Source organism: Strongylocentrotus purpuratus, unplaced genomic scaffold, assembly GCF_000002235.5.
Source record: "Strongylocentrotus purpuratus isolate Spur 01 unplaced genomic scaffold, Spur_5.0 spur5_scaffold_4, whole genome shotgun sequence".
Taxonomy (NCBI): Eukaryota; Metazoa; Echinodermata; class Echinoidea; order Camarodonta; family Strongylocentrotidae; genus Strongylocentrotus; species Strongylocentrotus purpuratus.
The window spans coordinates 35107230-35133265 of record NW_022145610.1 but is presented as its reverse complement, the minus strand read 5'-3'; the positions used below and the strand labels follow the sequence as shown (position 1 = coordinate 35133265).

The following is a 26036-nucleotide window of genomic DNA, read 5'->3' as shown; positions in this document are numbered from 1 at the left end:
TAGGTTCTTTTGGGTGGATTTTTCTCGAAATAATGGCCCATTTTTTTATAATGTTCGGGTGTTTGCTAAATGCAAACTCGAACACCTTTAGGGATATTCTCGTAAAAATAGGACCCATGTTTAGGGACTTTTTGTGAAAAAATGGCCCATTATTAGAGCTACACAGTGCACACCCCTGTATAATATGTGAGGATTCCCCCCCCCCCTAGTTTCTTAGTGACGCTCCAGTCATGAAAATAAAGTGGTCTAGGTCTACTTGAATATCAACCCAATAATATTTTGTTCTTTTATGCTCCAGTCCAACATTCTAAATGAGGCAGACATTTTAATGAAGGTTGAGTATAAATGGGGCACTGGAAGTCTTTTCCAAATTATTAATAACATTCATAATTTTCCTGAAACTTTCAGGCATGTCACTGTCAGGGGACTGACTGGGGGGATAATCTTTCTTACATTAATGAGGCAGCCATCCATCTCCAGCCTAACCGCTCACGATGAGGTCTCCTGCATTCTAAATTACCTTTCTAATTTATTGAAAATATTTCGTATTTCTTACCTTATTTGTATGCTTCGTACATGTTTATCGTATGATATAATTGTACATGATTTTCCATTTAATTACTTTTGTAAACATTTTATTTGTTATTGTTCAAATTTTTGTACTGTGAATTTGAATTTGTATATTTTTGAACGCAGAAATAAAATAAATCAAACAAACAAACATTAACACATGAATCAATGGAAAATGTTGAACTAGCACTGTACCAGTAATTTATCTACAATATGTCCATCACATTAAATTATCAAATAGATCATCTAGATGATCTAGCTCAAACGTTAAGTCAACATATTTTCTGAAATTTTCTGTTGACATTTTTTACTTTCCATTTTTGTCAATTATAATTTTAGGGAGAGTCAGGTTGAACTGAGGCAAAGGATAGAAGAGTTGGACGATGGTAAGTGTGATGAAACTCTAGGTAAACCAGTCGGCCCATGTATTGTTATCATTAATTAATTAACAGTCACCGTATTTTGTTTAAGTGGAGCTGAATTGGTATGATCGTATTGGCTAAATTTCACACATTTTGGGGTCTAAAATTAACTTCATAGCAATTTTAGGTCCTAAAAAGGCACTAGAAATGTCATAGATAAGAATAAGAGCAATAACCATGCACTCTGAAGGCATTAGCAGTCTGAAAATAGAACTCAACTATCCCTTTAAAGAATCTCATACCCGGTACTTTTGGTCGGATAGGTTTTTAGATTTGGTGAAAATAGGTTGTTGGATTTCTTGTTGGACTTCAGTGTAACATCTTCAAGGAAAATGATTAAAACAAGTGTTTCAGAGCAAACTCGGCCTCTTAAATGTGAACACCACAGCCATACTGACAGGGCTGACAAGAGACTGCTGAAAATAGCACGAAACAACAAATCCTGGTGAAATTATGGCCAAGCATCAGTCAGTTTAGACTTTGGAATTGGTTTGGATTCAACTTGGCAGTTTGACAGAAAATTTAATCCTGAGAAGCCAAAGACGAAAGTTCACTTAACATAACACTGACTTTGCATTAAATTCATTGAAAAAGCTTGTCAAGGAAATGAGTTAAAGAGTCTTGCATCTGCTGAGTAAAAGACAAATAAAGCATATATGCCGATTTTATAATAATAACAATAATAGTGGGTTTTTGTATAGCGCTCATGTCTGTCATATGTGACACTCCTGCTGCTCCCATTTATTACCCTTGCTTTACACACTCTATGAGAACAATGGAACATACAGTCATATCTGTATGATAGGGGTTTGGGTGTCCACAAAGACTTCTCTTCTCGATTCAACAGAAAATATTTGTTAAATAGCACTAACCATCATGAATGTTTTACCTTAAATAAATATTAAATTAATTATTTAAATAATATTGTCCAATATAAGTTTAAGAAGATTTATCAAATGTTGCTTGTAAACTTCTTTAAATTGCTGTTTAAATCAGCTTTCCAGATACACAACCTATCCGGGCACACAATGTCTGCATGTAGTTGATTTATTAAATTGCAAGTGATTCATAGGACTGTTGGTGACAGTGTAGAGCAACCCACCTCCAACCTCCCCCCTCCCCCTCCCCCCTCCCCCTCCCCCTCCCCCCTCCCCCCCCCCTCCCCCCTCTCCCCCTCCCCTCTTGACCTACTGGATTTTATTACAAACTTCGAAGTAGTTGAGCAAAGGCTAGCCCTTAATATCTTCCAGTACCGGTATACAAAATGATCATGAAAAAAAAAGGATGTTTGGAGCCACGAGTGTTAACTCTGTGTTATGGAACATGAGTTAATGACTGTATAGCTCTAAACAGACAAACATTTCATAGCCCAGTTAATATTAAAATGCTAATAAATTATGTTGTTTCCTTCCCTCCCTCCTCCCCTTTTTATCACATGCTATAGCTCTAAGAGAACTGTGCAAAGAAAAGAGCGCCCCCATCGATTTAGATTTATACGTCAAGAAGCTGGCCAACTGTAAACGAAGGATAGCCACAGTCAATAATATTGTGCAGAATGCTCAGGTCAGTGATATGTCTAGTAGTAATAGAATTGTTTTATTAGATCAACTGCAAAATGGTAGCCCGAAAGCTAAATTACATTGCAAGTTTTGCAAGCTTAGTTTTAAAAAGCATTTCAACAAAACTTAGATATAGATAAGTACAAATGATACACAGTAAAAATCATAACTTATTACATATTCCATACTTGCAAACAAATTGATGATACAAATAGAATAGATTCGTCATTATTATTTTTGTAATCATTGTTAAGTGAGGAATATTCATATTTTAAATAGAAATTGATGCTGATTAATTGAGTTTATGACAAGCAAATACTTAAATTTGACTAAACTGCATAGTGTTTGACAATCAATCAAAAATTAACTTGTTGAAAACGCTTCAAATTTTAAAGAGAGGGTTGAGTTCTGGTGAAGATGATTAATAATGTGAGCTTTCTCTTTATTTGAGTGTATGCTAGGAAGATTATCATCGTAGAAATATCTCACTTGAAGGGTTGTTCTTAAAATTCTGTCGTATTCCAAATATAACTGGAATAGATGAAAAATATGGAAAAAATGTTTGTGTGTTGTCCCATATACCCATTTCTGTGTGCAGTGCATGCTATCTTCAGCAAGATTAGATCATTGCCTTACGTATTAAACATACCAAAACTTCACAGTATACATCTATGTACAGTAACATAATCAAGCATTCCCACTTGCTTTCAGACAGTTTCTTATACAATAAAATCACATGACCAGGGCCCAGTTTCACAAAGATCCTAAGTCGACCTTAAATCTAAGTTGGACTTAACAATTATGGAAAGCCGTTAGCATCATTGAAAATATTTTGTAAAATTGTTCTAATAGCCATAAAATGTTGATTCAAATCATTCATATTTTCTATTATCTTGGGAGATTTCATGTTCTTGATGTGGAATTCATGAAAAAGTCTGAAATACTTGAATTTTGCTTTTGAATGTATTTTATTATAAGGCTACAAATGGCTCTCCATAATATTTTAGTCCAACTTAGAGTTTAGTTCAACTTAGAATCTTTGTGAAACACCCCCCAGAACTCAACTACATCTCTGAAACACATAACGGTGAAAGTTTCTGTAAACATATATATATGACATTCATGGCATCTTCATGTGCCTGCATGGCATCTTTGTGTGCCATGAAGATAGATGTGAATTTAGGTCTTCAAGCTAACATCCTCCCTAAGGGAAGAGAATAATAAACAAAAACTGCATCATGAAACTGTAAAATGTCTACCTTCTAAATTGCAAAGACATTAGGAGTTCATTACAATGCTTTAGATCCTAAATTATTCCGCCATTCTGGTTAATTACAGATAATCGTGATGTGGCCATTCTCAAAAATATCATTTGTGCTACTAAGTTACCGAAGGCAATACCTCAATCTTCCGTACATCCAATTTATTATTTAAAACCTTTTTTTCATACTTCTTTACTCTGTACTAAACTTCAGCATGTTTTTGTTTTCCCATTGTTCTTTCTAATTAAACCATCATGAAAGAGTGTATAAGTTGTGACATTGCATTTATTCATATTAAGTGCTATATCATCATCTCACTACTTTGCATGCCTTCCAATCTAAAGTCTTTTTGCACCATATAATCAAGGTTTCTTATGTTCTCTTTAACGTCCAATATTTAATTTTTTTTCTTCATTTACTAATGAAATTTTAAAATGTGTTTTTATGATTGATGCAATGTTTGTAGGTGATAAGGAGAATGTACAGGCTAGATAAATTTGTATCTAGTAATTATGTCTAGTGCTTAAAACTTAAATCATTATGAAATGTAAAATGGGATATCTTGTATATGTACAAGTGTAAAAGGTAAGAAAATTCAGGTGTCCCAGTTGTCGTGAATTTTTCACAATTTGTTCAAGATGTCACAATTCTCACAATTTGCATTCATGATCATGTCAATCAAGCTTCAATACATTGCATCTCTATCTCCCCCTTCTCCCTTCCCCTTCTCTCTCTCTCTCTCTCTCTCTCTCTCTCTCTCATCTCTTCTCCCTTCCCCCTTCTCTCTCTCTCTCTCTTTTGCTACCTCTCTCCACCCCCTCTCTCTCTCTCTCTCCCTCTCTCCCCTTTTCTCTCTCTCCCCTTTCTCTCTCTCTCCCCCTTTTCTCTCTCTCCCCTTCTCTCTCTCTCCCCCTTCTCTCTCTCTCCCCCTTCTCTCTCTCTCCCCCTTCTCTCTCTCTCCTCTCTCTCTCTCTTCCCTTTCTCTCTCTCCTTCTCTTTCTCTTCCCTTTCTGTCTCTCCTCTGTCTCTCCTCTGTCTCTCTCTTCCCTTTCTTCCTCTCTCTCTCTCTCTCTCTTTTCCCTTTCTCTTTCTCTTCCCTTTCTCTCTCTTCTCTCTCTCTTTTCCCCTTCTCTCTCTCCTCTCTCTCTTTCTCTCTCATCTCTCTCTCTCTCTCTCTCTCTCTCTCTCTTCATGTCGCTCCGTCTCTCTCCACCCTCATGCATACACACTATCCACTTGCATCCAACAGGAGCGCCTTGGAAGACTCCATTTCCACATCTCGCGTGAGACGGCTAAGCGGAAGGCCCTCATTGACCCTCCCACCGCTGGTCCCCTACCATGAGAGACTATGCCTGGGCATGTTTGGCATCGATTGGTAATTAAATTGGTAGACTAGATGTTTTACGAGTGCATGAGTTTTGTTTCCTGGCATTATCGTGAAATAGGAAACCACCATTTAATCTGTACGTTAATTCTTCATTTCATCAAACGCATAAGTTTCTTTCCCCTTCCATAGACTTTGCATGCAATTGTCGCTGTGCAAAAAATGAGTAGTTTCCCAAACCACGATCTTGTCAGTTTCTCTCTCTATGCAATTAAAGAATGCCTAAACAAGTTATGAATTATAGATATTGCCTTTTTTTCTTTTTATAATTGATAATAATAGTGGGCTCTTGTGTAGCGCTCATGTCTGTCCGAATCGACACTCCTGGCGCTTCACATTAATTACCCTGGCTTTAGCATTAGTTGCACTTTTAGAATTAGTTGCACTTTTGTAATTTCTGGAATGCTCTAAACTCTAAAGTTGTATTTTTGTCAGCATTACTGCTTAGGATTACGATTTAAAGTGTTCAAGTAAGCTTCTTATTTGCATTTGTTTTCCAGATTTTATATCAAGTATCAAAGAAAAAAGAAAAAGAAATTCAGTACACCATAGACAACTTATTTTGCCCATCAGGGACTCAGTCAAAGGTCATATGGTTTCAAGAGTGAATGCAATAAAAAACCAGTCCTGGGGGGTGTTTCACAAAGATCTTAAGTTGAACTAATCTCTTAGTTGTACTTAACAATTATGGAAAGCCGTTAGCATCATTGAAAATCTTTTGTAAATGTTATTTTAAAATGCATAAAATGTTGATTCAAACCATTCATATTGTCTATTATCAAGGGGATTTCATGTTCTTGATGTGGAATTTATGAAAAGTCTAAAATACTTGAAGTTTTGCTTTTGAATAGATTTATTTTAAGGCTACAAATGGCTCTCCATAATATTTAAGTCCAACTTAGAGTTAAGTTCGACTCGGGATCTTTGCGAAACACCCCCCTGAAATATCTCCATGGAGTAGGTCGATAGAAAACCTTGATGTTATTTCCGGTAATATCCCATTTACATCAATGAGACTGACACCAGACTGACTACAGACCAAACCTAATATTACTTTTAATACCTCCAATGGACAAACAAAATGGTCGGTTTGGAGTTGGTCAGGTAGTGTGACTCCATTATTAGGGATTCAACATTTATGTTAAATTTTATGATAGTCTCAAAATTATATGGCATTTAACATGACATATGAGGTTCGGGGGGGGGGGGGGTGATAGGTACTTCAATCAATTAGACAAATGGTATTCAATGTTTAATTTTTTAAGAAATCAAAAATAATGTTCATATGTATTTATTGATTTCAGTTGAAAGTTCATACAATGTATGGTGTTTTTATTTCATGATAAGTTTATGAATACCGTATACCCATGTTCATGCATTCTCTCCAAAGTTTATTCCTCTAATTTGATTACGCTCCTATTATTTTCATGGATATAAGTTTGCTTTTGTTTGTGTCATACTTCATGAAAATTACAGTACATTCATTGTTTGCTTCAATCCATTTTACTATTCTTTTTAATTCAGGAAAGCACTTTTAATCATCAATCACACATTCATCATGTGCATAGCCACTGTCTAATGATGGGTCATCTGTTAACATTTCTCACAGAACTTTTAATCTCACATATATATATTGGAAATCACTGTTTTAATTTTGTTTTTTGTTTTGTTTGTTTGTTGTTGTTGTTTTTTTTTTTTTTTTTTGGGGGGGGGGGGGGGGGTTATCTTATATTTTAAAAGATATTTGTACATTATTGAAGGGTATAAATCACACACACACACACAAACAATTTGCACTGTATGTTAAGGGGATCCAAGTCACAATGAACTTCAAAAATTACTCCTACAAAAAGATTTTGCACTGATGATGCATAGTTTTTGCTATATATACCGGTATGCAAAATAGTGGTAGAGATCAAATTTCTCCTCCCCCCCCCTTTCTTCTCTCTCTCTCTCTCTCTCTCTCTCTCTCATTGTCTATCTCATGATTGAAATCTCTTTGTTTTCTGTACAGGACCGAGTGATGAAGCTGGACGATAAAGTAAACACCACAACGAGAAAGCGTTATCGCCTGATGACAAGACTTCGGGATAAGCTCTCCTTTGAGTCTAACCCTGAGCCAGAGGCAGCCATTGATGTAGCCCATGACAAGCCTTTAGATGGGGGCCAAGAAGACACAAGCCAAGAGGATGCAAGACCTGACGTGGAGACAGAGAGCAGGGAGGAGGAATCATCCTCTGAAAAGTGATTGGAATTCTGATGGACATTTTGTCTTTAAATCATATGCTTTAATATTGCTCTATCTTTATATCAGACAGTGACTGGAAAAGTGTTGGAGAGTTGATGGATTTTTTTGTCATTTAATCATCAAAAACATTGATTGCTGCTCTTTGTTTTTACTTCAGACAATGACTGTTGATTCAACGCTGAACGATCCATGAATAGATATGTGATAGAGGTTAATTTTAACTTGATGAATAACATCACATATGCCATTTTATAATGACCTACATGTAAAATGATGTAATTATTGTTCAGGGCCAACATATACGGTAAGACCATGATTGCTTCTGTATTTTGACAAAAGTTCAGTTGGATTAGGTAAGATTTTTTCTAAAGATATAAATTCTTCATGTTTGAGGTCTTGGATTCAGCATGGTCAAATAAGTAATGAAAAAGAAATGTCAAGATACAATGTTACCTCGTTTTAAGCAGCTCCTCGGGAGCACTGAAATGTCCTAGTTATATTGGGTTTCTGGTTATAGCGGAGCTTGTTATAACATGGTTCCATGATTTTTGCAAGGTATTGCAAGCCTTCAGATAGGAGAAAGGGCCTAATTGCGGGCTACAAGATAGCAAGCAGCAGTAATGTGCCTAGTCTCCAGTAACTAAGCCCCCACATTGCATTGAACTTAGCATTGATGGTAACTTTGCCATCAATAGTAACTTCCATGGGAACCTTCATTTGATTGACTGTTGAGTGATGTCACCATGGTAGTTGATAATGATGGGAAAGTTACCATCAGTGATTAATTTTATGCAATGGCCATTGGAATACTCACAATACTATGCAATATTGATTAATGGCAATGCTATCCTATAAATGGCCATTCAGAAACTTGATCAGGAAGAAATTACATTTTAAATGTGGTCATATCTAATCCCTGTTGGAATGTTGTCCGTAAAGATCTAGTCAGGTCTGTCAGGTGTGTGGTGTTCTTACAAGATTTTACTGTTCATACAACTCTATCCAATGCAACAAGAAATATGAGATAGAGACTTTTATTTGTAAGACTACACTTTAACGTTGTTCATGTACATATATATGAAATGCATTTAATACTAATAATGATACAGTTCTTGTAAAAGGGGAATGGCCATTGCGGAATGTCTACTTGTAACTCTTGCCTGTCTCATCTAATAGTTCTTTATCTTTAGTCAGATTCTTATAAAAACCTTCACTGACCAATTTCTATCGTTTTCCTGCTTTTATTCAAATCAACAAGATATTGGGGTCCACTTCTCCTCTAAAAGCTAAGAATGTCTATGTATGTAATGGTGGTGGTTATGGTGGTGGTTATTCTACCTGACTGCTAAGAAAGCATAAATGCTTGTAAATAAGCAGCCACACGGCCAACGGATTTAGGTCCTCTCCGAGGGACCTGGTAATGAGGATTAATGCCTTACCAAAGGGCACTAGCGAATCCCCTTGGTTTCGAACCCGGGTCACTGGATTACGAGATCACTGCTCTACCGACTGAGCTAGTAAAGAGCTAGTAAAAGTAATATTTCGTATATATTTGTCCACCTGTCGGTGTATCTCTTGCCTGTTCTAACTAGTCTTTAAATATCCCAATTGATCAGTATATTTAAGGGTCAAAGGGTAATTAGACCGACGTCTGATGAGACGAATTGATAATAATTGGTTCGGTAATATTAATGAAAAGTATATCAACAAATTGTGATTAGCTGGGAAGTGGATGAATTGGTTCAAAACCAAACAACAGTTGAGTAACAACTTGTTTTTCAGTGAACCAGCAATCTTAAAGAAATGTTTATGAATGTATGAAATATTTAATACAAAGGTACATATAAAATTTTTAAAAAATGATAAAAAAATCAAGGATTTAGAAAAGGTATTAAGAGTTATAAAAAGGTATATAATGCTTAGAAATGTACTACATGTATATGAAGAATTTGTAATAAAATAATCTCATTCCATCTTGAAATATTGATATTGTGTTTACTACATCAGATGCTCTCTCTTTATCATTCTGTCCCCCTCTCTCTCTCTCTCTCTCTCTCTCTCTCTCTCTTTCTCTGTTTGTCGCTCTCTCTCTCTCTACATGATAATAGACCAGTTCACAGTTAGCACATGTCCCAAGTGACCCCGAATGTCCCCAGATCTTGAAAACACGAAGAGGTCCCACTTTGTACAGTTTGAAATAATCCCTCCTACAGCGATGGAGGTGCTACATAGATGGCCTTTGTTTCCCCTTTTCAAAGAATACTTCCAACTGTGTATCATGGAGTGCACTGCTTGTGCATAAATGAATAATGATAACATAACTTTCATGAGTACGTATTTAATATTTTGTCTCTGTGTATTTCACAATTTGTTCTGCAATGACCTTTATCCTCTAAGTGCAACTGTGAAGTGGCTTATTGCATCTTGTCTTAAAACCTGTACAGAATTTATCATGTACAGCTATTGAGCAACTTTTTTCATCATACAGCAGCAACTCTTTATGACAGCATTGGAGCCATAGTTAAATCAAGTATCTTGTTATATTAGGCCTGGAAAAAAAAAGAATATAAAGAGCTGGGACCAGCAAAATTGCCTTGTTATATCAGTTCAGAGCTCCTTATAACAAGTTTTCATTGTACATGACAACACCCCGCCCCCCCCCCCCCACTTGGTGTTATGTAGGGTACGCATAATTATGCATGTTCCCTCCTTTTGAAAACTCCCCCCTAAGTCCGGTGTGTAGAGTCAATACGAGCCAGATTTTTATGTACTTTGAGCCAGATTTTGGTGCATGAAAAGTACCCCTTTACCGGACATTTTGGGAACATGCATGGTATCCCTCCATTCACGGAGTTGGGGGGGGGGGGGGGGGCGGGGACAACACGGGATACAAGGGACATGCTCACGGAGGTGCATTATTTAAAGGCAGGATATATTACCATCACTTCTGCTCACAATGTCCCGACGTGTCGACTGTATCATGTAATGATGATGGGCTACAAGAACCAGAATCGCTTTAAGTACGCCTTTATACGCCTTAAATATATTAAAGCAGTGGAAGCGATGTCTGTAAAATACCCTGCCTTTCAAACGGATGATGTAAAGTCTCTCCATTTCTGCTTCATACCTGGGGGGCGTTTCACAGAACTTGTCATCAGTGACAAATGACAGTTTTTGTAATAAACTACAGAAATCCTTGCTTCCGATTGGTTATCAGCAGATTTATCACTGACTTTTGTAATTTGTCATTGTAAAAAGGCTTTGTTCCAATCGTCTATCTCCTGCTAAATAAGTTTTTTTTCATAGTACCGTAGTCTTCATCACCACTTTCTTTTCTTCTTAGCATTATTCCCACAATTGTTTAACCATTTTGAGGTTGACATACAAGATAAATGAAAGAATAAATGGATGAAGGGATAAATATAATTCGAGGATTTATTCAAAATCAAAAATCTTGTACAAAGAATGTTCAGATACGAGTAATAAAAGTTATATAGTTTCTTACATAGGCATAATTAAATAATACTTACTTTAACATGGTTATATATTACAGTATTCCCTGATTTATAACGTGTAATTGTACTCTGTGGTTAAAAAAAGGGCTCTTCACTTTTGTAGTATTTGAGAATATTTTCTTGTTAACAAATATCTAACACATACATGTATATGTCCGTTTAAAACAATTTTACTGCTTCACGTACCAAACAAAGCACTAGTAAATGCCCTTTTTATGAAGGTGAATAAAACCACATGTGAACAAAAACATATTCCTGTATATCAAGGCTTCTTTCAATAACAAATGGCAAATTTCTACAGGAGTTTAGAATACTGTTATTTTGCAGGCTTTTCCAGGTATGCACTCGTGTGTAATAACTCCCCATAATCTGATAATAACACTAATGGAATAGTGCACCTGTCTCCCGAGGTAGATTATTCTGGTCATGTGACACAATGCATTACTGTACGCATTACCCACTATGCAGACATCCTATGTGCTAGCCCAAGTTTGCTGAAGTCTGTCGACTGCACCTCTGTAGAAAAACAGACTGGTTACATTCTGATCAGGTCACTTTATGGGTCTGTTCCAGGTAGACAATAACATTACTCTCCAAGGCAGTGTTTCACGTAGGTAACTATCATTTTTAAGTACAATTTCATGGATATATATCCTATTGAAACTTGTGTATTAAAAATAACAGGCTGTAGAAACCAGTCAACTGTGTAGTCTCCTGTAGAAACAGGTTGATTATCAAAGTGCTTCTTTGGTAGGGTTGAATGATTTTGTAACCTTAGATAATCCTTGGAAGTACCTTATTTTACTAGACAAAATAGTGATAAACATCAAAACCATTCACATATCTTGTTTGATTGGTAGGAATATTATCTTCATCATTTCAGATTAAATGGTAAAGAGAAAAAATGTGCCTTTTGAAGGCAAGACATTTTATAAATTGTTTCAAAATATAACTATTCAAGTTATATTTTTAAAAGGAATTCATTTTTACTTCAGAGGTTCGTTAAGATATGACGCGGCAAAACTGCAGTGGTATTTTCCATGATCTATGATGTAATTGTAATACACTTCACATTTCTGAATCTTATAACATAGAGCTCAGTTAATATGTAAAAGTCCTTTGTTGCGTGCAACTGCCATTCAGTTTACACATTTAGAAAATGGGGCAGTTTTTTTACTGCGCCCAATCTGAAAAAGCCTTTAATGTCACATTGATATTTGTCCCACTCGATGAAATACAAAATACATACTAAAATTCAACGCTCTTCAGTGACTACCCCTGCTAATTTTTCCTCTATCCATCACAAGCAAAAATGGCGCCTTATGAATAATTCGAAAAGCATATTAACATTCAGTACCATAAGAAAGCAGATAGAAAGAATTAAATCATGATTTTTAAAATCTAAATAACACTTTCTGAAAATGGTAATCTGATTAGTAGTTTTTAACAACTAAATAACACTTTATAGTCATTAATATGAAACAAGAATACCACAACAGATGATCCTTTTTTCAATATTGGTGTCTCACACTGCTTATAAAAATATTAAATATCCAAAGAATGGAGAGGAGGGGGGGGGGGGGGGGGGTGGTGTAGTCATTGGATTACAACTAACACATGCCTGAGTCTTGTATCTTATATCAATCCAACAGCTAAGGCATACTATAAAGCTGTGAAATGACAGGAAAATCATTTGATCTAGTATTTATTGCTGCAAACATGTATTCCAAGAGAAGTCTAATTCAGGCTGCATTTAAATTGCTCAACAAAATGCGCTTTAATTTACAAAACCTGAATGAAAGTGTTTAATAAAAAAACACATGGGTAAGTCTAAGGTGGTGAATTTGGCCTTCCGGGAATCGTTTCACAAAACAACGCTAAGTACAAGTTTGCCGACATCCCACTCAAACAAGGCTTAAATCTAATATATATGTTTTAATGAGATGTCAGAAAACTTGTACTTGAGACAGTTTCATGAAACAATGCTCATGCCCTAATACTGACAAAGTACTGACATTTTGATTCTTAGTATCCATAACAAATACTCGGGACCTTTATCAGAAAGATTTTAAGTGCTTGAATTTCAATGACTTAAGTAATTGCGATTTCTTTGAAAATTGGATTACAGTCAGATCATATAGTATGCCATGAGCTTTAAAAAGTGTGTTCATAGCCTTCCAAGTTTCAAGCACTTCTTGATTAAGTTAACTCTGCGTAACTCAAAGTCGCACAAATAAAATTTTCCCAATAGCGGATCGTTCGTTTTCTTTTTTACCAAAGTATGCAAAACATGTTATCTACGATTCCTGAGTTAAATTTTTCATAATTCTAACTATTTTTTGCGGTCCCAACAGATTAGATTTATACAAATTTAACTGTGTTTCTTGACTGGTCTTGGTTTGTTCCTTCTGTGTTCATAGCTTGGATGTTGGTGATCGTTTTACAGATGCTCTGATCAATCCATAGGGTTTGTCTACTGGCATCAGAACCTGCAGGTCATACAGAAGGTCAGCAAAGGTTAAAGGTCATGCATTTGATGATCTCCTAAACGTTGTCATTGAATGAATAAGTTCTAAACCCTAACAGCACAGACCTAAATCCTTGATATTATTTCTGCAATTAATATGTAAGTAAATGAACAGATGAAGCTATGCATCATATTTTTTATACAACAGATCTTCTACACCCTTCTGGAGCTCCTGGTGCATAGTAAACACATGATCAGATGGCTCTGCATGAACATAACTGCAGAACGTTTAAAAGGTATAGACCAGTTTTGAAAACGCCCCCCTCTCAAAAAATGAATTGGAAGCTCTTATTACCAATCATGTGAAAGAATATGTTTTGACTAATACACGATGATACATACAAATTTTGCAAGGAAACTGCCAACTAACTGATATATTTGGTAAATTATCATATCGATCCCGCCTGGATAGATATCGCGAATGCACTTCAACATTGAACATTCCTGCATATATTTCTGTTTTTTTGCGAATTTAGGTTGAAGTATGCCATCTAAACCTCTGAAGGCAATATTCAAACAATATGGAGTGGTTATTTTGCACCCAAAACCCTTGAACTGCAATTTTACCACTACCGGTCTTTACCTTTAAACAAAAAAAGTGCACGTCTCACCTCATTATTATTTTCAAGTCCAATTTTCTTGAGGTCAGCTAAAAAGTAGTGAGAATTGGGCATCTCCATAGTCACCTCACTGACCTGTAAAATAATAGAAATCAATAATTAAATTAATTTTTTCTTTTAAAATATATATAACATATTTAAATACATATATAATCAATGTACAAAGTATCTTTGATGTCTTGGTGGCTACTCTGGAAGTGTCATGGTCCAGTGGATACATTGTCAGACTGTGGATCACATGGTTCGCGATTCGAATCCTGCTGCCACACTAATGTCCATCGGCAAGGCATTAATCTGCATTTGCCACTCTCTACCCAGGTGTTAAATGGGTACCGGTAGGAAGGATTCCTTGAATGCTGTTCTCACCGTAAATGGTAGCCTAGCAGAACCAGGGAATTAAATATTGGAGCGCCGCAAGCACCTTGCATGGTGGATATGTGCGCTATGAAAATAACGAACATTATTATAATTATTTACTCTCGTAAGGCTCATTCAGATATTAAGTGGTACACTGGGGTGGTTTTTTGAAGCGTTAAATGAATAGCAACTCTGCGAAACAAAAGGCCTACTCATTTTCACTAAGAGGTCAGTGTTATTTGAAACTGAAATGCTGAAAGTGAAACTGAAAGGGTAATAATTATCCTTGCTTATATAGCGCCTAACTTTATAAGAAGTCTGTAAGCGCTCGACAATAATGCAGCGTAATTACCCTGGCTTTAGCAGTGACGCTGTTACGCGCGCTGTGTTTCAAGGAATAAATTCCTACCAGGTACCCATTTACTTCACCTGGGTGGCGTGTGGCAAATGTAGATCAATGTCTTGCCAAAGGACATTAGTGCGGCGACGGGACGGGAACCGACGTATCCACTCGACCACAACACCTCAGGGTACTACATTGACGTCATTATTTAAAAAAACGCTACTTCATATCTCAACAAGGTTTTAGTAGTGCTTAAAGCTTTAATAATACAATGATCAGATGTACTAAAACCTTCTATATGGATAAAAAAAGCTTGGCCATATAGATCAAGGAGCTCTGTTTAATACAGATCTTTGTTGAGCCCTGCTACCATGTTCGCAACCTGACCTGCTATTCATTTACCCGTCAAATAGTATTTACCCAGGCTTTAGTTCTGGGAACAGCACAGTGAACTCAAGGAATAATCCCACCACGTACCCATGTTTGTCACCTGGGTGGAGTGTGGCAAATGTAGATTAATGTCTTGCCAAGGATGTTCGTGCAGCAGCAGGGATTCAAACCCTTAACCCTGTACCTTGTGGCCCATGGTTTGGACACTTATCCTCAAGAACCATTTGATACCTGCCTATAGAGTACCGAAGCTGTGACATCATAACAATCTATTTCTAGAATTTCTCAATTTTTTTCTTCATTTTCCGAAAGAGCATCAAAAATAATGTCCAAATGTTAGGAGCCAGAGCAAATAACACTGTGTTCCTATGGGAAATATATTTATTCAGATGGTCATATCTCAGCCAATACTAAACATATTCAATTGGTTTTCGACATTTGGGCATTATTTTTGATGCTCTTTCGGAAAATGAAGAAAAAAGTGAGAAACTCTAAAAATAGATTTTTGATGACGTCACACTTCAACACTCTATAGAGAATTCCTGTCCTTACCTGTGGAATGAGCTGAAGTATTTTCCCTTGAGTCAGATGGAGTGTGTGTTGGACAGAGGCAGAGTAGACACCAGTCAACGGAGGACCAGCGAATACATCCAGGATAGCTTCCTTGGCCAATTGCCTGATAAAACAAATAAAAACAAAGTCATATTTTGAGTCACTTTTAACGTAACTTCAGTTAAGTGATAACACTGTGTTATTGATTTAGAGACTTACCGGTAGATTTTAAAAAAATGGGGTCTAAATTTTGAGTCATGCTGAAAATTTGACACTGAAATCTAATACAGGTTCAGTTTCAATAGCTTGTTTGTCAAAAAATGTAAGGAAGAATTGCATATAACATAAACTTGGTTAAAACTGAAACAAAAAAATGTTGTATCTACCGGTAAGTAAGGACTGGACTAATTGTATTAAGCCTTTGGATTGATAATTAACCCATAGAATGTCTGCATATATAATCTCAAATTACAGATACCGGTAATAAAATTCAGTTTTGAAATACAATACTTGGCAACTTGGCAGCTTGAGATTTTACATTTTCAACACAACAACTTGCCAGATTAAAACATAATTCTTTAGATTGCAAAAACTCTTCGCTTATCTGATTTTGAAAGAGTGATACAGATTTCCAGTCCCAATATGTATATATCTCAAGAGGCTTTTTGAGATTATGAGAGTTCTTTTGGACCTTCCACAACTATTTTTCACTGCTATATATGTGTAACACAAAACCAACAACTTTTGGAATGTTCATGAATTTTGTAAGTAGCTTGGATTCACAAAAATGTAATGCTGCAAAATCAGTGAATCACAACTGACCAAACTTGCAATATTTTCTCTCCCCTAAAAAAATAATAACGCTTCAGGGGGGTGTTTCACAAAGACTAAGATCGCCTTTAAGTTGGACTTAACTATGGCAGGCCATTCATGCTACTGGTTGCTCTCACTATTGGTCTTTCATTTATGATCTTTAGCTAATATTTTTTTCTTCGATAGTGAACTATCAAAAAATGTAAATTCTGTAGATTTGTGACAACGATTTATACGTCCCTTGAGAGACCAATGCCAGTAAATCGTAAGAACAAACAGTGGCATGAACGACCTGCCATAGTTAAGTCCAACTTAAAGTCAATCTTAGTCTTTGTGAAACACCCCCCTGGTTTTACAGCATATTCTTTTGTTGCTTGAACGTACCATGCCTTATCTTCGTCCAGCCCATAGAGCGTTGCATAGCGCCATCTAGCATAGACGCTGGTTGAGAAGACACGATCAGTCACCTCTGGCAGTGAAGTGTACTTATCCCTGATGAAGCCCACAAAGCCAGACTGGGTTGTTTTCAGAACTTTGAGGTCTTTCAAACCGGCCCAAACCTGCACGAGACCTGGGACAAATATGGAGGTTTGTACAAATGGATGTGCTTGTTTAAAGGTACTATGTCCCATTTGCAGGTCAAAAAAATGAAAAGGTTAAATTCCAAAGGCATTTTAAAGACAATACTTATTTAGAACTTCCCTCAAAACGAAAGGGTTTGAAAATGGCTTTTTGTGGGAAAATAACGACCATTAGTTGTCGAATCAACATAAGTGATTACAATCACTTAAGTTATAGTCTGATTTTCAGAACCTTGTACCGAATTGTCATACGTTTTATGCTGCGCAAAGATTCAATCAGTTTAATTTTGGCCATTACAAGTAGTGGTTTATTGATGTAGACAAACTCTCATGTACCGGTACCTGTTACAGCTCACTTTATGTTTGTTATTACCAAAGAAAAAAAAATGTCAGTCAGTCACTCAATAGTGTCTAACAGGGAAGTCTAGAAAGTAAACAGGTTTCCTTGCATAATATGAATACTAGGACACTGCTAACGTTTAAATTTCACAGATAGGACAAACATGACATAATAATTCCTGCAAAGCTCTACAGAACTTGATGATGGCTTCAAAAGGGACAGAGTATCTTTAAGCATGGGTTCTTATGGGAAATTTTACACTGTTTTGGTACTGACCCAATAACAGATGTTATCAATCTCAGGGAGTGTGGCCTTCACCGTTAAAGACAGGTCTGCTGTAGAGCACTGCACCTTCCATCAACCAACCCATAAGGAAGGTTCATCATCATAAATTTCCCTCCTTGAAAACTCTCCAAGAGACTTGGAAATGAAGTGGTATATTTCTGACATGATTTCTTAGTGGGAAATATATTTTGCTGTGGGTGAGACTTGTACAAACATTAATGGTATTTCCACCAAGTCTGGAGTCAGTGAATTACCGGTAATGCATACTGCACATAAGTCCATATTGCTACTCAAACTGTAATTGGGTTACAAAGCTTCTTGAAAAAAGGTTTTGATTAATATGTTTTATTAACTCTTTATTCACTACAGAATGAAAATCAAGACAGATTTTGTGAGTATGTAGTACACGGTTAGCATGGAAAAAGTTGACTGTGGCAGTACACGGTTTGTCCTAATTGTTGCTAATAGTATGAAAAGAGTTAAATAAAATCAAACTTTAGAAGATTATTTTAAGGCTACTTAAAACTATTATAAAGCCTATTTGTTCATAATTCCTCAAACAAGCCTCTAGATGGGTAAGTCCAGGGTATTTGCTCCCAAGTATTTTTGAAACATAAATTGACAAAATCTATATCTTTATTGGGTGTTATGATTCAATCTCTGGTAGGGCTATCAGCTTGATGCAGTAATCCAATGTACTGAAATTGTAGACGTGGTCAGTACCCGTCCGTATAGGATAAAATAGCCTGGATCTGAGTAGAGTTTGAGATGTGTGGACATAATTACCTCCCCTTTCTTGAAGTAGATCACAGAACCTTGTGCATTGCTTCTCAATGACGAAGGCATGGACGTGCTCCTGGCCTCCCTGTGTGATGCGTTTCCATGGCGCCTCCTCTATGTGCACACGGACTGCAATGACGTGACGGAATGACGAGAGGAAGTGTCGACACAAGGCCTGCCCGAACTGCTCCGGGGATTTCACCTGATTAAATCATTTGGCAAAGAAAAATGATAACGATAATCAGCACATACAGTGCTTCTACTATTGCTACTGCAATTACTGCTACTGCTGCTGCCGCTACTCTACTACTATTGCTACTTCTGTTGCTGCTGCTACTTCTACTACTCCTACTTCTAATACTCTCACTACCACTACCACTGCTACAGCTGCTACTACTACTACTCCTACTACTATAACTACTACAAATAATTCTAATAATACTATTTATAATAAGAAGAAGAAGAAGAACAATATTTTCACAACTACTACTTCTACTACTACTTTTAATGATGATGGTGTTATTATTAAATTATTGATTTTAAAGCAACAACATCAGCAACAGCAAGTTCAATATGAACTGTGTAACTGAAAAACTGCAATTGTAAATATCATAACCGTGTACATGACAAGTGTCTCCTCTTTCAAAACATATTATGGAGCTAAGGCAGGCCTTCATATGTTTAAGAGTTAAGACCACAAACCAAACATCGTTAAATAATAACCACATTACAGCGGACTCACCCCGACTAATTTTGCCAGAGCATAAACAGTATTCTTCTGTGTGTCGGTGGCAATGATATCAGAATTGTCGCCGCTCTCAAAATCTTTCTTGGAGCTGAGCGAGAGGTGGACGTTGACTTCAAATTCCTTGATGTGGTGCACGTTTCCTTCTGCTCGCAAGCGAAGCAACTTCACTGCGCTCTTGCCATAGTAGGTTTCCTCTGGGATAAACTCCATCTTCTGCGAATAAAATGATAAAGAAGAAAATAAATGTTTCAAACTCGTAGTTAGAAGCTTCCAAGAACAATTTCGGGCAAGCCCAAGCTATTTTGTCCCGTACATCACATCACAGACCTTATCTAAGATTTGTATGTATCTGATTGTTGTATCAAGCTATAGCCCTACTATTCAGAGCTTTCATCAGACCATTCATGATCTGAAAAGACATATATGATGTCAATTTATGTTCAGAACCCTACAATACTCGGTGATGTATGGACACCAAATGACCAAATACCTTAGACTTGCCTTTTTCAGTTCAGAAACCATTGAAATCTTATTTGAGGCTCACACATGCACCATGGACACACAACTTATGACTCTACCCAGAAGACTTTTGCACAAGCTTAGTCTCTCGGTTTTTTTATTGATTGAGAAAATAAATGTCCTTGGCAGCATGCCATTATCCTTTCCCCCCATGTAGCGCACGTACACCTTTTCACACAAAATAAACACAAGTATGTAAATTCAATATTGACACACAGCAAACGAGATCACCTACCCAGCCATAAATTTTGACTGTTTGCATTTAAATATCAGCTATTAATAGTACAGATATGAAACACGATCTTAGTCCCAACTTCAGACAAGATTATAACTTACAAGTATATAATTTTATAAACATGTAAAACTAAAGTCTGCTATCAAAGGATATAACTAGGCGTTGTGGCGTGCGCCTGTAATCCAGCTAACAATGGAAGTTACAAACTGATTCAGCCGAGGAGGCAGGTTTAGAAACTGAGTCACGTCTTTCGGATGGTGACGTTTAAAGGTTGGTCCCAAAACGTAAATAATCATATCTGATTGATACTCGTCTGTAAAAACCCAATACACACACTATAAATCTAAATTTTACATGGTTGATGAATGAAGTGAACATTTATGAAGAACACCTTGTAAATGACAAAAAAAATTAACTTATGTGATTTCATTTCAATTACTGAAAGTTCAAGTATGAAGTGATAAAAATATAATTTCAATGTTGTGCAGTGGGCACTGGGCAGATACTGTTTAGTAGGACCAATTTTAATGTCATGACATATGTACACTGTACATGTACAGGAAATGTACACTTGCTTTTGCATCAAGGAAATTCAGCTTTTCCAGCTTCATCATTACAAATGTCAAGATATGGTATTTCGCTTGCTTGCCCAAGTTGACAAGTAGGTATGTAGCATGTAAAAATAAATAAACAGTAAATCAAAAATCAATGATAAATGCCTTTGTTTATTTCTTCGAGAGAGAGAGAGAGAAAGAGACAGTGAGGGGACAGGAGGGAAGAGTAGAAAGAGGTAGCAAGGGTAGTAGGATTGGAGGGAAGGAGGGAGGGAGGGAGAAAGAGTTGGAGGGAAGGAAGGAGGGAGGGAAGGAAGGAGGGAGGAAAGGAAGGAGGGAGGGAAGTAAGGAGGGAGGGAAGGAAGGAGGGAGGGAGGGAGGGAGAAAGAGTTGGAGGGAGGGAGGGAGGGAGAAAGAGTTGGAGGGAGGGAGGGAGAAGTTTGGAGAGAGAGAGAGAGAGAGAGATATGGACAGCATCATAGCAGGGATACAATTTGGTTGTTTTGGCGTACGTGGGTGCGACATGGCAAGCCAGGTAAGGGCCTATTTTGGGGTAAGCCAGGTAAGGTATGGAATATGGTTCGAGTTTTTTTACGACCAATTTTTTGTGTATAAAATGTTACACGCAGATTCAGCACGTGTGTGCGCGCCAACCAAGAAATGTACACAATGAATACGAAGCTAGAAGAGAGCGCGCGGCCGCTAGTAATCGTTACGGGGGCGATTTGAGATCATTTCCTTTTTTGATGTCGCCCCCGTAATCAGATTTTGGGCCTATTTTGGGGGCTGTTTATGGTGTTTCCGGGGCAAATTCGCCCTCCGCCCCACGAGTATTTATTAGGCTGCTTTAAATTACAGTTACGAAAAAAAATTCAAACTCACTGGTTCGGCTTGTTTGGCCGACGATAGTAGACCATAGAATCATGTAAAATGTTGGTATCCGAAAAAAGCTCAACAAAAATTGAAGTTGCATTGCCAATACACCAGTTTACGGTTACAACAGTGCGCATGTGCAGACATGGGCGCCATGTTAATTTACAAGTAAACAAACCATTGACCTCTAGATTCAATTGACATTATTATATTTATAGACTACTAGATCTAGATCTATATAACTATAAACAGATCAATGCAATGTAAACAGCACATAGAACGTCACTGAATGCCTACCCGGCCCGCGCACCATTGGGTCTTTAGAGATATGAGTGTGAGGTATTGTGAATGGATATTTGAAAGCGTGTTCACTCGTCAGTCGTCACACAACATAACTCTTATTTTTATTTTAGCTACGAGGAAACAAGGTTGCACTGACAATAAAATACATGAAAGAAAGTATTCCCTTTTCGTTATGTTTATTGGGTACTGATGAGGCTGACGTACACTTGCAAAGTGTAGTCAAGCACAAGCCGAAGATTCGGAATGAGAATGCATAAATGAGAATTGAAGATATTGCACATAGTTACATAATGATCAAAGATAAGAATGAACATGAATAAATGCGATGAATAAATAGAGCTTACGACATATATGAAATGCCGTCGAAAGTCCAATGAAGAAGAAGAGAGTTGAGAACGAAGGAAGGGGCTCATGCGATGATGTGCGGAGGCTTGAAGGCGGAGATGCAGCTTCGTTGTCGTGGCTGAAGAGCCGTGAAGAATCTCGACGCTGACGTCCGTGATGAAGATAGTGAAGAAGCTCTCAGGCGAGAAAAGAAGAGACGAGATGTGGCGCTCGACGACGGAACAGTGGGTCGTTCGATGTCAGAGGCGAAGAGTAGAAACGTAGACATGCAAAGCCGGCACTGGTGCTGAGTAGTAATAGTTGCTCGTTTGATGCGCCGGACTTTGATGAAGAAATGTTTAGATGAGCTGCGGTGAAATGATGAGCTCGTGAGTGGAAAGAGCTACCGGAACGAAGAAACTGGCAGCTCCCAGCGGAGAGTCAGGCGCCATGTCGGTCCTGACTATAACGTTCCACTGGGAGACTGCAGCCCGATGAACATGGCAGAGAAAGAGTTGACGTGCCGTAGAAAAGACGAAAGGCACAGAAGAATACAGCCTGGAGAGGAAATTGCGGAGACGTCTTGACTCGACCAAGGTGAAAGCAGGAGTGGAGAAAAACCTCGTGGAGTTGAAAATACGCGGGGGAACGATGCTCGATTGGAAGGAAAAACACACGTGGTCCGAATAATGCATATAAATAAGTACCGTGATGGAAAAATACAGGAGACATGAATGTACGATAAAAGTAGGGCGAATGTAAGAGCCGCTACAGGTCCAAAGAAGAAGAGAACAGGAGAGGTGGAGGTGGAGGTGGAGGAGGAGGAGGAGGAGGAGGAGGAGGAGGAGGATCGAGGAGGAGGAGAAGAAGAAGAAGAAGAAGAAGAAGAAGAAGAAGAAGAAGAAGAAGAAGAAGAAGAAGAAGAAGAAGAAGAAGAAGAAGAAGAAGAAGAGAACAGGAGAGGTGGAGGTGGAGAAGGAGGAGGAGGAGGAGAAGGAGGAGGATCGAAGAGGAGGAGGAGAAGAAGACGAAGAAGAAGAAGAAGAAGAAGAAGAAGAAGAAGAAGAAGAGAACAGGAGAGGTGGAGGTGGAGAAGGAGGAGGAGGTGGAGGAGGAGATCGAGGAGGAGGAGAAGAAGAAAAAGAAGAAGAAGAGAACAGGAGAGGTGGAGGTGGAGAAGGAGGAGGATCGAGGAGGAGGAGAAGAAGAAGAAGAAGAAGAAGAAGACAGGAGAGGTGGAGGTGGAGAAGGAGGAGGAGGATCGAGGAGGAGAAGAAGAAGAAGAAAAAGAAGAAGAAGAAGAAGAAGAAGAAGAAGAAGAAGAAGAAGAAGAAGAAGAAGAAGAAGAAGAAGAAGAAGAAGAAGAAGAAGAAGAAGAAGAAGAAGAAGAAGAAGAAGAAGAAGAAAAAGAAAAAGAAAAAGAAAAGAGGAAGAGGAAGAGGAAGAAGAAGAATACGTGAGAGTACAGAAGTTGAAGGCGAGATTTTGCACAGATTGATCTCGACTCAATCACTTGAATCACTACCATACATATTTTAGCACATGCGGGACTACATATAAGAAAGGGGATCTCGACGCGACATTATTTACATTAAATACATGTTGTGCGAACGCTAAACAAAATCATATATTTCATGGTTTCTCAGTTAAGTCCAAAGACTTGAACAGCACTTTGTGTCACCACTATACAAGCGGCATAATTCACTAAACTCACCATCGCCTGGGTAGTTCTTCTCGGTGATATAATCCTGACGTCAGCTTAGATATTTATAACAATACCTCGCTCTCCGATCGCGGATCCGGGGGGGGGGGGGCGCCCCGTACGGTGGTACTTCCAGTCCCCTACTGTATACATGGTCTAAATATAAAAATTGCGTTCCTAGTTTTGCCCCGGCCCGGCACAAATTTTGACACACACATTTAAACAAACACACTCTTGAAATTACTCTTTTTTATTTATTTCTTTTCTTATTTTTCTTCTTAACAAAAATCCACCACCCTCTCTCCCCCCCCCCCCCCGGCCCCCAGAATCTATGGCTTCCTTTAATTTCGATTTTTTTTTTTCTTCTTCCTTACTTTCTCTCTGTATGGGGGGGATTTAGAAGGGGCAGATCAAGGTGGGGGCCGAATCGGCCGCCCCCCCCCCCCTCCCCGCCCCCCTTTCCCATTGGCGGCCTAATTAAAATAAAAAGTGGAGGACAGAGCGCGACAGAAGCCTATTGACGAGAAAAGAAAGGGAAGAAAAAAGAATGCAAATGAGAAGAAGAAAGGAAAATGAGAAGAAGAAAGGAAAATGAGAGAAAGAGAGAAAGAGGGGGAGAGGGAGATCGAGAGAGAAGAAAAATGAGAGAAACGCAAAATAAACGGGTTGGAAACCCCGTCCCACCGCATGCTATGCGTTATGCGTGCATAATGTAGGCCTACATCGGGGGGGGGGGGGGGGGCGAATCTTTCCTTCGTCTTTTTTTTGGGGGGGGGGGGGGCCTATTATAAAAAAAAGGATAAGTGAAAAAGAGAGAGTGACGGCAGAATAAGGAGAAAGAAATTGAAACAAAAGTAAAAGAGAAGAAGATATCGGGAAAGAGAGAGAGAGAGAGAGAGAGAGAAGAAAAATGAGAGAAAAGCAAAATAAACGGGTTGGAAACCCCACTCCACCGCAAGCTATGCGTTATGCGTGCATAAAATGAACACATCAGTTTTGGATCGGGGGGGGGGGGGAGAATCCTCCCTTCTTATTTTTGTTTGGGGGTGGGGGGCTATTAGAAAAAAGGATTAAGTGAAAAATAGAGAGTGACGGCAGAAAAAAGGAGAAAGTAATTGAAACAAAAGTAAAATAGAAGAAGATATAGGGAAAGAGAGAGAGAGAGGGGGGGGGGGGGGGGGGGGTGGGAGAGTGAGAGGGGAAAAACATGAAACTTAAATTTACACATAATCACACGGCCGATGATTTGACTCGTAAATAGAACAGTACGAAAAAACAGACTCTATAAAATTGTCTTTAACTCTTAGAATGCCACGCAGAATCATGTATGGGATCATTTACGTGCGCTTTGTACAAAAGTGTGGGTTAAAAGAGAGACGATTAAAATGAAATGATAGGGGCTATGTGAATTTGAGGGAGAAAATTCCGGAGAAAATTACAATTTCCATATACGGACGACGGACGACGTACATCATAAAGATTCCAATTTGTTAAAACTGACGATCTTCCGTGGGATCCTCCCCCCTGGAATTCCCGACAGGGGCCCTAAGGCGGGCCCGTGGACCCCATCCGTACAGACAGAAATGATTCCCAAGACAAACGTTTTTTGAATAAAATTGTCCTTACATGAAGAGCTCGGTTCCAATAGGTACTACATTTTAGTTTTATCAAAATCGGATCAATTTTTTATAATTTTTTTTCCTCCATTTTTTTCTTCATTAATGTACACATTTCCAATAGCCTCATACACTGACATTTCCAAAGAGCTGAATTTCCAAAATAGTAAAAATGCAATTTAAAAATCGATTCGGTTACAAAAGATACTATTTCCATTCACGTTATGCACTGTAACAATATGCAAGATTTTCGGTTAAAAAAAGTACTACATCCAAATTCGGTTCTAAAAGGTACTACATCCACAAAAATTTAAAAAAAACATAAACTCATTAAAAATAAAATTGGTTCTGAATCGCTAAGATTCAAGAACATCCGAGGACTCCGCCCCTAGACCCCAGAAAGGTTTACTTGAAGTGCGACTTGCCCCCCCCCACACACACACACACACCCACGATGACCCACCAACCTTTAGAAAATCCCCTACAACCCACCCGTTCCTCTTGCGACAGAAGTAAGAGATTATTATTTGTCTGCGGTACGATTGTATAGCAGACAAATGTTGTTTGTATCGTTAATGAATGCATACTTATGTTGGGTCCGGGGCTGTGCCCCG

General features: G+C 38.0%; 2 protein-coding genes across 2 annotated transcripts in view; one reads left to right on the top strand and one right to left on the bottom strand.

Annotated features, from left to right (window-relative positions):
- The window catches only part of LOC100893541 (SNARE-associated protein Snapin), a 10506-nt gene extending 1080 nt beyond the window's left edge, over positions 1–9426 (top strand). Inside the window, exons 2-4 of the mRNA XM_003729190.3 lie at positions 910–956; positions 2437–2555; positions 7212–9426. Coding sequence (XP_003729238.2) covers positions 910–956; positions 2437–2555; positions 7212–7445 — 400 coding nt within the window. The 3' untranslated portion in view covers positions 7446–9426. The remainder of the gene's footprint in view (positions 1–909; positions 957–2436; positions 2556–7211) is intronic.
- Positions 9427–10854: 1428 nt separating this feature from the next.
- LOC588974 (uricase) lies at positions 10855–23896 on the bottom strand. Its single transcript, XM_003729188.3, has 7 exons — positions 23819–23896; positions 19291–19509; positions 18555–18750; positions 16947–17133; positions 15750–15873; positions 14099–14182; positions 10855–13449 (listed from the first exon to the last, which is right to left on the bottom strand). The coding sequence occupies exons 1-7, from the start codon at positions 23819–23821 to the stop codon at positions 13375–13377; spliced, it is 888 nt and encodes a 295-aa protein (XP_003729236.2). The 5' UTR covers positions 23822–23896; the 3' UTR covers positions 10855–13374.
- Between the last annotated feature and the right edge of the window lie 2140 nt (positions 23897–26036).

What these genes read in the sequence shown, in the direction of transcription:
- LOC588974 (XM_003729188.3), bottom strand. An exon ending in TCTACTTCAAGAAAGGGGAG is followed by an intron (nt 17,134 to 18,554) that starts GTAATTATGTCC and finishes TATTTGTCCCAG; the next exon opens with GTCTCGTGCAGGTTTGGGCC. An exon ending in TACTTCAGCTCATTCCACAG is followed by an intron (nt 14,183 to 15,749) that starts GTAAGGACAGGA and finishes ATTATTTTACAG; the next exon opens with GTCAGTGAGGTGACTATGGA.